Source organism: Varanus komodoensis, unplaced genomic scaffold (assembly GCF_004798865.1).
Source record: "Varanus komodoensis strain SLA01 unplaced genomic scaffold, ASM479886v1 scaffold4, whole genome shotgun sequence".
Classification (NCBI taxonomy): Eukaryota; Metazoa; Chordata; class Lepidosauria; order Squamata; family Varanidae; genus Varanus; species Varanus komodoensis.
Window position 1 is genome coordinate 21595454 of NW_025335941.1, and position 15516 is coordinate 21610969.

Consider the following 15516-nt stretch of genomic DNA (forward strand, 5'->3'; position numbering starts at 1 on the left):
CAGATTGGGGAAAGGCTGGCCTAGGTAATATTTTTGATCAGCATATACCTTGAAATGTAAAACTGCACAGAGGTGATCTTGAAATAATGTATATGTCCAATTGCTTTAGAAAAATCCTGCAGCATATGAACTGTGATAAATGTGAATCTATATTAGACATTAGCTAAAAGATGAAAAATATATATGCACAGATGTATATTCACCTGAGCTATTGCAGAAATCACTGTGGGCAAATCGAACAAAGGCAGTCGTAAAATATTAAACAGAGAGATAGAAGTAAACACTTTCGCTGCAGTTAAAACATTATCTTCATCCAATAGAAAATAGACTCCAAAGGTAGCCAGAGAGACCTTTAAGAGAAAGATGTGATGTTTTTATTTTCCCATTTGTCAGAATAGTTATTTCCATTAGTACTGTAAATCAGTTCAGCCTTATTGACATTGAGAACAACCAATTAAAAATGTTTTCTTGATAGACGAAGTAGAAGGAAAAAGTAGCACAGCTCTTCTGAATGCCATTTCACTTATATTTTGCTTACTTATAAACAAAAGTTTAAGATTTTAGTGTAAATAATGCCTAGCTCTCAAACATCTGGTATACCAATAATGTTGCTTGAGCAGTAGCCATAACCAAACTGTAGAATTGACTTGAAAAGCTTGTTCAAAACTAATTGCAAGTTTGCAGCATTAGTAAATAACTAAAATTGGGCTGGAGAACTTCATGAGATCTGGGAACAAACCACAAAACAAGAAAGCTAATTCAGCAGCAAACCACTACACTGTGCTTCAGGCCACTAGAAGGGGTAAATTTGTTTTCTTTCCAAGCTAAATTTAACCTCTTGGACAGTCTTAAACAAGAAAATTTCAGGGAGCAGGTAAGGGTGGAAGTAGCAACACTGGGGGCAGCATGAAACTCATGGATCATGCATTGCTCCACCTCACCTTCGAATGGTTACACTGTAGCTGACATTACATTCAGTGCTTTCCTAGGTATTGGCTTGTATCCCAAGTTGCTCCTCCATTTTTATAATGGGATGGACAAGACAGCTTCCCTTTCTATCTATGGTCCCTGACACCATATCTCACACAATACTGAAGGACCAGCAACCCCCAGAGGCTTTTCAGGCAGGCTAGAGGGAAGGAGGAGGTGGGCAAGCTCTCTTCCATGAACGTGAGCTTTGTTCCTTTCATGGAAAGAAAACTGTGATCCTAAACTTCCATAAAACTTTATTCAGTCTTTTTCAGAACCATATCTTCTTTAGCACCTCCCCCATGAAAGCCTTTACTGACTTATGACAACAATTTAAAATCTGAGCACATAAACCAAATCCCATACTCACTGTAATCAAGGCATTAAGTTTAAATGACTTGTTCATATGCTATTTAAACTAATCTAAAAACATTTCCAGACTTCTGTTCTTTCAATATTGGTGATTTATACACCAGTATGTGATAAAATTCTGAATATCTGTAGTAAGTTATGGCAAAGCTGTTCTTTATCAGCAGTGTTTCCATGGGCTTAATGGAATACAGGATATGTAGTTACCCGAAGGTTTTGCACTGAAACACACCAGAAAAGGGATGCACGTCAATGTCAGCATAGAGAATGTTGTCAGGTACCCAGAGGACTTCAAAACATCTATTTCCTGTTCCCGAAGTTCCACAATCTTTTTCTGATATGAAGGCTCCCATGCATATAGTTTGAGAATCTAAATGGAAAGTGATATTTTAATACACCAGTGGCAGTTAGCAAAATATTCTGAAGTGCAACTTACGTTCAAACTTTTTGTATTGGAGAAAAAATCTAGGCACCAAATCTGTTTCCCAAATCTGCAACAGTCCCTCAAAAAACAGAACAAGAGTAATGCTCATCAGACCAAGAATCCATCTCATCCACCATTTTGTTCACATAGTGGCAAACCAGCTATCTGTGGAAATTCACAAGTAATACGTGACTGCAACAGCATCCTTCCGCTCATGTTCCTAGAAACTGTGCATATAATTGTGCCAACCTTGATACTGGAGTAACACCACTATAGTCATTATGACTAGCAACCATTGATACCCTTGTCTTCCACAAATTTGTCTACTCCTTTTTTAAAGCCACCACTACCACCACTACCACCAGCCACCATTATCACTACATTTTGTGATAATTAAGTCCATAGTTTATGTGCTGTGTGAAGTACTTCCTTTTATTGGTCCTGAGTCTTCCACTAATCCACTTCATTAGATGATCCTAAGTTCTAGTATTACAGGAAACACAGAAAATGTTTCCTTAATCATTTTGCATGAGACCAAACAAAACGACTTATTCTTGCAATCTATTTTAGTTAGACAGTTTAGCTCAACCAGATGCCCTTCCATAACAACACAAGAATCAGTTCCTTAAGCTTAGTTCCAGGTTAAGTTATTAGATGCAATTTTGTGGCTCTGATGAAATACACTGGCAGCTTTGTGAAGAACATGGTTTGGGGGTCATCTTGAAGCTAAACTGGTATAGTCAGCTCAGGTATAGTCAGCATTTTTGATGAAGAAAAACTAGGATCTGATCATGATAAACCTCTTCAAAAATGGGAAAATGCATGATTTAGTAAACTACATGAAGTATATATGCCAAGGCATAAGGAACGGCATAATAAATAAATAAATTTAAAATAAATTATACCTGAGCCATGTAAATATGTCAGTTAACATGAAAACTGATCCATCAATGAATTTTCTTAACCAGATGTCTAGCTTTTGCCCCTAGACATCTGATTTAATACGAGTACATACACAGATTCATTATCTGTCTTACCTTTATTCCATGCAAAATTTCACTTAGGATTTTAATTTGTCGATCACTATTCTTCATTTGATATTTCTAAAAAAAGAGAAAAGATTCCATTTTTAAGCAGCATAACCCAATTATGAACTCTGTATTAGAGCTCTTAAGCCAATACAGTGAATAATGTTTTAAGGACAATTTTAAAATATGTCCCTAACGTGGCAGGTGAATAGACTTTTATTTTTAAAAAACTTTAACTGAATAGCCAGGGTAAACACAGATGTTTCAGCAGTTATCATTTAATGATGTTCATCCATTCATTACATTTCTATATTGCGCAATCAGCAAAGCTCTGTGGGTGGTTCAAATGACAAAACAGAATATAAAAACTTTAATAAACAAAAATGTAAAATAATCTATAATGATTAAAAACAATTAACTCCCAGGATCCAATACAAAACCTACAATAAAAAGCCCCAGTGTATGCTGACAAATGCCTGAAAACAGAGAAGTCATAATTTGGTGTCCTAAAGTTGAAGATGTTGGCACCACATAAGCCCCACTGGACAGAACATTCTATACTAAGGTCTTCTCACTCATTCTCTTGGGTCACCCTATGGCATTATCACCCTGTGCTCGTTTGCCAGTGTCCACCTTCTTCTGCAACTCCCCATATCATGTTCCCGGCCTTTCTTTTGAGAGTGTCCCAACCCTCACAAGCAGCTTTTGGGTAGGTATGGGGACATTACACTGGAGAGCAGAAGGTGAAAAACCTCTACTACACAAGTACTCCTTGTGCAATAATGAACAACCCATTCAAATGCTAATTCTTGCTGCTATATGGTACAGAATCTTGGTATAATGCTCCAGCTGAAATTTCTCACCTTGAGCTGCTTCACTTTGGCAGCAACAAATGCATTGATAGGTAAAAGCAAAAGTAGCACGCCAATACCCGCTAACACTGAAGGACCCAGTTCTTGCCAAAGGAAGAGGATGGTTAACAGGATCTGGAAAGGGGCTGACCACAAGAGGTTGAGGTTGATGGTCAGTTCCATAAGTTGCTGGATATCTGCTGACATGAGGTTAACTATTTCTCCAGTTGTGTACTTTTGTCGTGAAGAGCTGGATAAATTTAAGGCCTGAATCCAAAGAGGAAATAAATGCAATGAACATTTTCAAAAATATTTTATAGTACCCCCTCAACATTTATATGCAACCATAATACCTTTTTGTATACTAGGCCAACAAGTGCAGTCTTAATTTTGACAGCAGTAAGCATGTTATGACGTTGGTAAACCTGCTGGATAAGTGTCTGCAAAACAACCACAACAAGAAGAGCAATTGCTTGTCCATAACCATTCCAGTATGAACCAGAATGGAGTTCAAACTGTAGAATCATTTTTCTGTAAAGAAAAATAATATTGTGTACATATTACTTCATTACTGTAATAATTACAATATTAAGTACTGTTCTCCTCTTCTTTAGAACAAACATTAACTAGATCAGACAACCAGAAAAAAAAAATCTTCATTCTGCTTAAAAGAGTGCCCTCCAGATGATTTGGACTACAATTCCCACCATCCTTGACCATTGACTAGGGCTGATGACAATTGATGTTCAAAGCATCTGGAAGGCACAAGGATGGAAAAGGCTGCCTTATGTGTCTACAGAAAGCAGATACATTTTTAAAATTATGATATTGCACTTACATTCCACTTTTTTCCACTTGTGAGGAACTCAAGACACTTACGTACATAGCTCCATTTTATCCTCATAACAAAAGCCCTGTGAAGCAGGTTAGGATGTGAGCGAGTGACTGGTTGATAGTCACCCAGTGAGTTCCATGGTGAAGTAGGGACTAGAGCACTGATCTTCCAGGTCCCCAGTCCAACAAGGTAACTCTACTGTGGCTCCACTACTTCTATTTGTTATTTCATGTAGCATTTAAACAATGATGAGAGCCAGCATGACATAAAGTGCTGAAATGGGACTTGGGAGACCCAGATTCTAGTCCCTACTTCACCATGGAACTCACTGGGTGACACTGGGCCAGTCATGGACTCTCAACCTAGCCTACCTCATAAGGTTGTTGTGAGAATCAAATGGAAAGGACTGGAATGTTATACAAGCTGCCTTAATTTTCTTACAAGAAAAAAGGAAGAATATAAATGTAACAAATAAATGTGTGTCCAAACCAGGCCAAAGCTGAGTTACATATCTGTCCTCAACAGAAATATTCAAGTTTTGCTGGCATTGATGGAATGCCATCAAATTCTAATGGCATTCTATTAAAATGGAAATTTTAAAAGCATGCAGTAAGCAGAGTTGGTATAACATTTTCCCAAATAGATGTATTAGTTAAAAAGCCAAAGACAAAACAGTAAGCATACAAAACCAAACAACCAGCAGTAGACAGATACTGTAGTCAATGTAAAACAGCTTGAACAAATGACTTAGACATTGCCACTACTGAGGACCCTTTACAATAGATTAAATCTTTAGTTTTTCCAGTCTTCTCACTAGGAAGCATCAGAATACATTGCTTTTATACTGGTTACAAGGTGATGAAAAGTGCACTTCATTTGCATTGCTTTCTTTCCGCAAGTTGTGAAATTTTGCACTACATTTAATCCATGCAGTCTTCAACAAGAACCCAAGGTGCTTAGATCAACTAGCCTGAAAGTAATATTTGCAAGATTTATATACCACTTTTTATCCTACAATGTATTACATACCTGCATTAGACAGATTTGCAAACTTACTTCATAATCTGTGGACTTGTAAAGGCCAATAAATCAGCTATAACTTTTAGAACAGTGACTCTGATCAACATAAATTTAAATGTATGCCACAGTGGGGAAAGGAGAGATGGCTTTTGGGAAATCGATTTTCGAATCACTTCTTTAGAGGAAGAGGTCTGTGGGCAGAGAAATATAAGGAAGTCAGAAAAGACTGAAAAACTGTTTCCCAGCAACAAAAGAACATCAGACTAAACCAATGTATGCTAAAAGCTATTGCAGCACCTTGTGCTTTACTTGTGCACCTATCATAACAGCATCTGTGTACTTTTTGTATGCATGGTGTCCACATTCCAAAGGATCATGAAAGGATTCATTCCTAACACTTTGATGAAATACAGCATGTAAAAGAAGGATGCTTTTTGATGGTTTATTGAAACTGAGCTGCACACTTCATGTACCTCTGTATGGTGCTGCACATACTTTTCAAAAAGTGGTTCCACTGTGTTAAATGCATTTCCACCTCTGAAAACTGGTTTAATTGCAGTGATAGATTTATAAAGCAGGATTTGTAACTGTTTATCCTTTTCTTACTAATATACTTATCAGTTTCAAGTAACATGGTAGTGAATGTTATCGTATGGGGTGCATAAATAGAAGCATCACTTCCAGAACAAGAGAGGTACTAGTTCCCCTTTACTCTGCACTAGTCAGAGCTCATCTGTTCAGTTCTTGACACACAAGTTTTTAAAAGATGCAGAAAACCTAGGAAGGGTTCAGAAAAGGCTAACCAAGATGATTGGATGATCTGGAAACCAAGATGATCTGGAAGCTAAGCCCTATGATGAGAGGCTGAAAGAGCTGGGCATGCTCAACTTCAAGAAGAAAAGACTACGAGGAGATATGATAGCACTCTACAAGTACCTCAAAGGCTGTCACAAAGACCTCTTTGCACTCACCCCTGAGTGTAGGACACAGAACAATGAACTGCAGCACATCAGATTCAAGACAGACACCAGGAAAAAGTCCTGTTAGAGCATATGAATTCACAGATTCCTAGAATAGTAGGGTTGGAAGGGGCCAAGAAGACCATCGGGTCCAACCCTCTGCTGGTGCAGCATGTCAAGTCACCCCATCCCACTCAGATGACTGTCTTGTGTTGACTTGAATGTCTTGTGGGAGAGCTCGTGACCTTTCTTGGCAACTAATATCATGTCCCATGCTCCTTTCCAGTACTCCTAAGGGCAGTTTCAGTTCAAACATACAACTATGGCCATTATTTGACCTGCTGAGCCTAATGAGACTCCTGCAGACTGTGTAACTTCCCCATTTTTTCCCCAGTGTTTTCCTAGTCATTCCCATGCCCAAATTTGTCACCCTGCCTTTTATACCATCTCACCTGATGAAGCAATGCAGAGATTTTGAAAGCTTCCAGATTGGTTCTGATCCTTTTATTGGCCTAATAAAGAGATTTCAGTCATATGGATCTTGGGATTTTGTCTATGGTCAACATAGCTACCTTTGCTAGTTTTGGTAATCGTTTTTAAAGTCATTTCTAATAATGAAGAGGTGTGTGTCTTAGTGGCTTTTCCAGGGACCCGCCTTCTGACTTTCCAGCAGCAGCTGCCAGGCTGGGTCTTTGATCAGAGTGGTTTATCAGAGCAGTTTGTCACAACTGTATATTAGCTTTTTTCCTTTTCCAGATCTGCCTTTAAGCCCTTCAGAAATCTCTCTGAAGATGTTACTGCGAATAACACAATTGCATTTGACATTCTTAAGAGGTTAAATGACTGCAAAAGGTGCTTGAGTCATTCTGCCTTCAGCAGTAAATTTAGGATTAAAGTTAAATGAAATCGATGGGAATTGCTTCTGAACCACCATGGTTAAGATTGTGCTGCATGGCTTCTCTATTTTTTAATCTTTTCACTGTGTACATCTTGATTTTAAGAAAGCTAGTTAAGCAGCTTGATGTCAATTCAAAGGTACAGAACAAAGTGCAGCAGCAACTCTACACTTACATTTCAATTCTCATTTCTGCCCCAGTGCAAGTATCTGTAAATAAATACTGTAGAAGAATTCTGTACTACTCAAGGACATGCAGGAAGCCTTTCTCTGCATTGTGTAATTTTTTTCCACCCAACTGAATCTCATTCTCATGGTTGCATTTTCCAGAGGCAGCAATATGGATGCATGCATGAGAGACTCCCATGGAAATCTTGCTAGGTTTCAAAGGAGACCTGTGTTCTATTTCACAGACTAGGAAACTGTGTGGATCGCCTGACCTACAGTCATCTGACTTGCTCCAGATGTACAGTCACATGTATAGTGTTTGGGTGCTGTCAGGAGGCAAAGCTAGAGAGAAGCTATACAAACTGTTGTGAAGCAGCCTTGAGCCTGCTCATTTAGTCACACGAAGAGGGAAATCCCAGTGCAGTGAGTGAACTGCAATCCAGAGATCCTTTACTGAACAGCTGCCTGGTAAACATATTAAGCTTTGGTGCAAGCAACACATGGACATCACAAGCTAAAGCAACAGACTAGGAGAGGAAAAGAGATGTACCAAGATAAGCAGTAGAAGTAGGTCCACAGGACTCCTTATAAGATGAAAAATTATTCTAGTTTCTCAAGCTCCAGTTTATAAATACAACCTCTGGAGACAAAGGTCTTACAGTAGGAATATTTGTATTTTTCTCAGAATTACCTTTATCTCCTTGGTTGATTTTAAAATTTCCTTTCTCCACTGCTTTTCAAAATCAGGACATACAACATAGGCCGAATCACTCTTGTTTAGCTCAAACAGGTCATCCCTTTCCAATGGTCTTTTATAGCCTGAAGTTATAACTCTGTAAAAATGCAAGTTAATTACTAAATAATACAAAGCCAAAATAGTAACACTTCATATGGCAGAAAATACAGATCTTGATCCCACACAACTTGTCTTACACAGTGAGAACAGCAACGTAAAGTGCCTAGGGGAGTGAGATGATCCTGTCTAAAATATTATGCTTCCAAAGCACTAAAGCAAACAAAGCAGGATTCTGGATTTTCTCCATCTCCTGTGAACAGGTGTGAAACCATGAGATAAAGCAAAAACTGGTTCCCATCTTTCCTCCCACTGATTCAAACATCACTTTGCCTGACAAACGGAGAGAAATGGTTAGAAAATGTCCAAAAGTATAGCCAACGTTTGATGTCAGAAGCAGGCCTTTGAAATTGATACTAAGAAACACATTTAAGCATAAATGTTGGCAGGCCTATACCTTTAATGAAGTATTTATTTATTTATTATTTTATTTAAAACTTTTGTACCCCGTCCACCACTGGCATCTCAGGATGGCTTACAATAAGAAATAAATATAATAATGAAACAGACACAGCATCCAGCAGTAAAGACAAAAACCCTAGTTGACTCTAGCCTTATTTGGGCATTCTAGTCACCCTTCCTGGAGCATGCTGGGAACTAAGGGCATCTTTCTGTCTATAAATACATACAATTGCATTCAAAATGGCTGTAACAGGGAAGCTTTTCCCTCTACATAGGCTCTTCACATGATTTAGAACCCCTGCTCCAGGTGTTCACCCTCCTATTCATGGATGAGGATGGGTGGACGGGAAAGCTACCAGGATCAGAATATCCAAGCAGCGTTTTGTGCCTGTGCCATCTTAAGATACATACAAGCTTGAGTGGACCTGGCCCATTAACAAGGTATAAAGAGAACCAGATGATTTGCAATTATGCAAGAAAATAAGAACTGAGACAAAACTTGTTCTCTCATGTAAAATAAACAAACAGGAAAAGAAACAGAGCAAGGCAGCCAGATGTTCTACACTGTGGGTAATAACAGTTGGATCTTCTATTATGAAAACAAGCATTTGTGTATTCTTGCCTAAATGAAGCAAAAGACAAATATTTCAAAATGGAGGAAGCACAGAATGGAAAAGAAAATGACAACTGGTGTGAGTCAGGTGACATGATGCCGTCAGGCAGACTATCAACTAGAAGGAAAGTCAGTGGGGCATGTCTAAGAGATAAGCCAGGAGGGAATCCTAAAAGATATATTTAGAGTATTGCCATGTGACTGTCAGGATCTGGGCTGCTCTGGTGGCCAGAACCAGAACATCTACCACTGTATTTACAGGAGCAGACCCTAGTCCCTCTGGAGATCTCATTCTACTGAAAAGCACCAGCTAGGAGTCCTGGGGGAAGAGCTATATAAGAGCAAGCTCTTCCCTCCAGAACTAGCCTCAGCAACACAGGCCTTCCTGTAGCTGCAGTGCAGGCACCTTTCCTTCATACTCTGGTCACGTTGCTTCAGCAGCACAGGTCCCGGGCTTATCTCCTGCCTGACCTTTCCTGCTCCTGAATCCTGCTTTTCCATGTTGCCTCGCTGTGGTGCCTGCCTCTTTCCTCAACTATGTCATGCCTCACCATGTTGCCTCAGTAATGCAAGGCTTCCTGCAAGGTGTGGTTCAGCTCCTGCATCTTGCCTGATCCCTGCTACACCTGGTTCCTTGTTGCCTCACATATCTTGCCTTGCTATGTGTTGCACCCTATTACCCTGCCCAAGGGACCTGCACCTCTGCTTATCTTCCTGGTTCTCAACCCTTGGCTTGTTCCTGACCACATCCTTTTCTGTTCTAATGCATACTTCTGGTTCCTGACCTTGGCCTGCACCATAACTATGATTTGGACTCTGTCTTTCCTGAAGTTCTGTTGCCCTGGTCCTGGTGCCTCTATTGCTTTTGCCTTGTCTCTGGTCACCCACATCCTGGCTGAAGATCCTGACAGTGACCAGTCTCACGACAAAGAAATCAGTCAAAGTCTGAAAATTGGACTTTGGAAGCTTACTCGGTAAGCCAGGCGTCCAGTAAATGTTTCAGTCCAAGGGGTTGTGTTGCATTCGTGGGACGCACCACAGGCAAAAAGGTTGGGCCAAATGTAACACATTTACCAACATATTCTAGGATTTCAAGTTCTTCTTGTCTGTAACTAACCTTTCAAATGACAGGGGGAACTGCACAGAAGCCAAAAACCACCAAACTATCAGTGATTCAGAAAGAAATAATAAGAGGTGGACTGGGGTCCCAGGCAGTAGTTTTGGCATTTGGTTATCAGCTTCTGCAACTCTGCCATAAACAAAGAGTTGGAATCAGTAATCAGAAAAGGCAGAGCTGAAGATGAGGAACACTTAGGCCTGAAGGAAAGGAAGCCTCTTAAAAAGAAGTCAAACTTGTTAACTAGCATGAGTTTGTTGAATAACACAGCACTATCTTTTACAGATTTTGAAAAATGGTCTTCAGTCCTATCCTTCTACATACAGATGCAAACACCTTTGATTCCAAAGAGATGCAAACACACACCATTACATTAAGTTGGCTGCTTATATTAATATCTCATTCTCTGCCATACTTTCAGGAACTTGATTGTTCTATTTAATCTTGGCCATTTTGAAATAAACCCGTGACTCCAAACATATAAACAGTGAGTAGTGCTCACGGGTATTTATTATAAGTAACTTTGTGATGGCTGACTCATCTAATCAGATTGTCATTTCAACTTTTTAAAAGAGGTTTTAATAATTGTAATGAGATTGATCCCAGAATGAGTTCTGGAAGAGAAAACAGGGAAGCATGATTCACTTACATAAATGTTGTTCAGTTCTCTATGCTAAATATTGACTCAATCTAATTTCAGATTCTACACTACGCACATACTGTAGATAATGTAAAAACGTCAAACATGCAGAAGCTTAACAGAGAAACATGATGATGGTATCTATACTTCCTCCTATATTTAGGCTATAGACGCTAAACATGCCTGCTGCACCAGGAAGGCCAAATGGCACTCTGGGAGAGGCTTTCCCAAGGCTCATTTAATGGGGGAGTGGTTGCTTGGATCAATGTTCTGATGTATTGTCATATTTTCATTCTCCATATTCCTATAAGCCCAGAACATGCCAGAGACATTTTGTTGCCCAAGATGGCACCTCCATCTCATCCCATCTACAAAGGCTGGCCTAACTTGTAGCTGACTCTTACTTTAACAGTAGTCATAGCACAGTGTCCCCCAAGGCACCTGAAGGGCACCACAGGTCTCCTCCCAACATTGGCCACTATTCCCTGTTGGGAATGGGAAACTTCCCATACCACTTGGGAATGGGAAACTTGGTTCTCCTACTTTTTATTAGAAAACCTTCACACCATGCATGTACTTATTTATGTCTATTGGGGTATGTGTGACCAAAAAAAAATAAAATAAAAATCCTTTAATAAATTAAAAGCTTAAAAAAGTTCTATGTCTTCTTCAATTCTGGTTAAGATTGATTTACTCGAAAGCTTGCTATCTTTTTAAAAGAACTGCATGTATAGCTTTTATACCTGCTAAACCAGGAATATGTTATCTTGCTGAGAAAGGATGCACCTTCTTCAGGGCTGCATTTCTGTAGAAAAACACATTTCAAAAGATCTGTCATTAGCCTGTGCAGAAATAAAATAAAATGTGAAATTTTGCAGGAGTTTGAAAGTTTGCTGTTGAATGTATATGAAGTTTACACACACACACACATGCACAAATACTTCCAGTTTGCATGGTATTATACCATCAGCATGCATGGCATTTTGTTGAATGCATCTGGCTACAGCCCCTATTGTCTCATGCACACCTAAAAAGACATGCATAAATATTTGAATATAAGAACTGAAAAAATATTGTCACAGTTGACTCTTGCAATTCCAAACAAGTTTTGCAGTGACTTTGGCCAGGCTCTTATCACAGGACAGACAGGCCTGATACTCTTATTATCAATCCTAAAGATAATTAGGTTAGTTAAAAGTAAAAATAGTTTATGCAGGAAGCAAGGACACTAAAATCCACAAGAGCCTATTTCAAGTTCTGTGAAAAGAATAGCATCCATTGTTTTATTTGCATGCTACAATGTTGATAATTAGGGTTGCAAGCTGTCACTCAGTAAGATATGTCTTTAGTTATAGACACACAGGACACATAGATTTGGATTGCTAGTTTATATCAATATGTAAATCCAGGCTAATCACACATACTGCTGAAGTCACTGTGCCCCCAGTCTATCCACTGACTCAAGGACTCTTTTCTGTTTGGGGTGGCATTCATCTTTTTCCTAGAAATCTTTCTGGGGTTGTTCTTAGTTCCTGATTTCAACTTTCGGATCATGGCCCTTGCTTGGGCATGTACGTCCTTCAAACATCCTCCCCTTGGGTGCTGCTTCCCTTGGCTTCTGCTCCACTATTATTGAGCAATTTAGGGGCCATGGTTCAATGGCAGAGTACCTGTTTTGGACTCCAAAGGCCACAGATTCAGTTTCTACCAATTCTAGTAGATTTGGCATCCCAGTGATTGCCAGAAGATGTAGGAAAATTCCTGTATGATATCCCAAGTTAGTAAAGACAATACGGAGCTTAATAGTCTGACTCAGCACATGGTAATACCTAAGAACCCAGAAGATCTTACCAAACTGTATAGAAAAGCAAAACAAGGCAAATGAAATTCACTGATTGTGAAATGTGATCCTAAAAAGACCCTATCAACTTCACATATAATTTTATGGGAGCTGAAAAATTCTTAATTAAATGTACAATCCTTTATACACTTCCCTGGGAAATAGTGGGGTTTAGTTTTGGGCAGACATACCTAAGATATCACTGTTAAGTTATTCAGCATACTAAGGGTTACTGTGTGATGTTGTTATGCCTCTGCCTTAATGCAACCCAGTTTTGCAATTCATGGTCTAGATTATACCTTTCAAAACATGAAGGTTTTGTGGCATCTTAAAAACTAAGGCTTTTATTTCAGCACAAGCATTCATGGACACTGTCCTGAAATATTACATGCTACATTTCACTTCTCTTTCACAGCTCAGTTTTCATCTCTCCAGCGTATGTATATAAATCTGCCAGAAACCTGATGAAGTAGACTGTGGCCATAAAAGCTTATGCCAGAATAAATGTATTGTTTTTCAAAGTGCCACAAGGCTCTTTGTTCTTTTTGTTTTGTTTTGCCTGATACAACAAACAGGTCTCTGGAAATTATAAAATTTTAAAATTACTTTCTCCTACTCTGCTTTTAACACTTCAGGCCTGCTCACAAGCAGCACAAGAGGGGCTCAAAGATACAATTCTTGGTTTTATTTTTTGTTCCTTATAACTTAAAAGGAGTGTAAGTACAGCACAAATTAGCTCAGCAAAGAAGCGGTGAGAGGTGGCATTTTACTCATTTGTCCTGGGTCATATTCTCCAAGTGAACCCTTCTTTCTCCCAGTAGCCACAATTAGCTTTGCAGGAAGGGAGGGAAAGAAATCAAGAAAATACAGGAGCTGTCTGTCTCCGCCAGCACAACTAACAGCAGCTTGAGATGTGTGGAATGCGCACAGACACATGCAGAGTTTCAACTAGGAAACTGGCATGGCCAAACATCTCCCATGGCATTGCTCCTCCAATCAAATTACCCTCCAGGGGGTCTTTTAAATGTCAGTGCTTAATGCAAATCTGATCACAGCTATCCCATTATCACACCTGTTTTAGCCTGTAACAAACGTGAGCATGACCAACATTTAAGGGAATTCAGAGTGCATCAATTATTCCTCCACCTAGTACCATGGTCTGGATCAAGAGCATTTTGACTGAAGGGCTTGCAGATCAGAGTGTGTAACGTCCAGGTTGTCAGAAGAACTATGACTAGTTCTAAAATCAAAATTAATTACATCTTCTGTATAATGCATTGTTATATGATGAGCTTGTAACGGGAAACTTAAAGGATGGCTTTAGAAAGCAAATCACATATTCATAACCTAAGCGGGAACCCACCTGGGACTGTGATTCATGCATGTCTAAGCTTGTTTGGACTCGGACTACGCCAGCCAAAGGCTGAAAAGCGCTACCCCTTTTCGTGAGCTACCTTTAACCTCCCACCTGCTTTACCAAACAGCAGCTTGCAGAACACCCAGCTCCAGCACGGAAGAAACCTGCGCCCTTGCATGTCCCTTCTCCTGGCATCAGGCATCATTGTCCACTTTCCCAGGGTTCCTCCCGGAATGTACAGCAAGGCGAGAGCACCTCTGAACACATGCAGAGTATGCCGAATAAGCACGATTACCGGGAGCAGGATCTCCACACCTAAAGCCCGCTCCCGCTTTCTAAGTCCGCGGGGCTGAAAGAAGAGGGGTCCCGCCCCGCATTTCTCTCCCTTTCTACAAAGACACTCCCCTATTTTTAGAACTATCTCAGGCAGATCCTCACTAGCGACATCTACCTTTCGACTGTAGGGCTGGAGGCGTTCGTAGGCGCCTTCCCGGGCGCCCCGCGTTTCTTCACCCCCCATTTCCGTGTCTGTTCCCGGACTTTGCAGCAGCGAACAGCGCCGGCTCCACGCAGGTCCGGCGGGCGCTTCCCTCGGGGCGTCCCCGCGAGAAGAGGCAAGGCGGGGCTCTGCCGCGCGAGAGACGAGGGCAGCCAATCCGGCCAAAGACCGCCCACTAGGGAGGGGCGCCCAAGGGCCGGAGAACGCCGAGGGAGGGGGCTGCGTGCTTGTCCAAGTTAGCCTCGGATCGCCTTGCTCAGTGCCCCAGGTCTTGCTTCGAAGGTAATAGCAGTGATAGCTTGATTACGGTGGGGAAGCAACAGTACCTTTCCCCGATTTTCTTAGGGTCCAGAGAAGCATAATTTTAACCGAATGGCTACCTGCTATGCCTCTTTGATGTCTGTTTAGAGTAGGTGTAGGGGCCCCAATCCATAGCGTCTCCTAGCTTCCATGCTAGGGTCTCGAGCCACATCAGGGCTCCCGCACTCACTGTGCAGTAAAAAATGGAAAAAAGGGGATAGATCCTAGACCCATATTTAAACAAAACCCAGAACTACAACAATCAATAGCGAATATAACCGTAGCATAATAATAATGTCAAAATAAAGACCGCAGCAAAGGAAGGATTTTCAAGCACTCCTTCTGTCCTTCTTTCTCTGTGCTCCTTTCCCATCGCT

General features: G+C 40.4%; 1 protein-coding gene across 1 annotated transcript in view; it reads right to left on the bottom strand.

Annotated features, from left to right (window-relative positions):
- LOC123029138 (multidrug resistance-associated protein 1-like) overlaps positions 1 to 14885 on the bottom strand; it is a 35845-nt gene extending 20960 nt beyond the window's left edge. Inside the window, exons 1-9 of the mRNA XM_044441756.1 lie at positions 14792 to 14885; positions 11887 to 11948; positions 8210 to 8351; positions 5533 to 5687; positions 3995 to 4172; positions 3654 to 3908; positions 2800 to 2865; positions 1571 to 1708; positions 204 to 350 (exon numbers count right to left, since the gene is read on the bottom strand). Of these exons, the coding sequence (XP_044297691.1) occupies positions 204 to 350; positions 1571 to 1708; positions 2800 to 2865; positions 3654 to 3908; positions 3995 to 4172; positions 5533 to 5687; positions 8210 to 8351; positions 11887 to 11948; positions 14792 to 14860 (1212 nt within the window). The 5' untranslated portion in view covers positions 14861 to 14885. The remainder of the gene's footprint in view (positions 1 to 203; positions 351 to 1570; positions 1709 to 2799; positions 2866 to 3653; positions 3909 to 3994; positions 4173 to 5532; positions 5688 to 8209; positions 8352 to 11886; positions 11949 to 14791) is intronic.
- Positions 14886 to 15516: the final 631 nt, after the last annotated feature.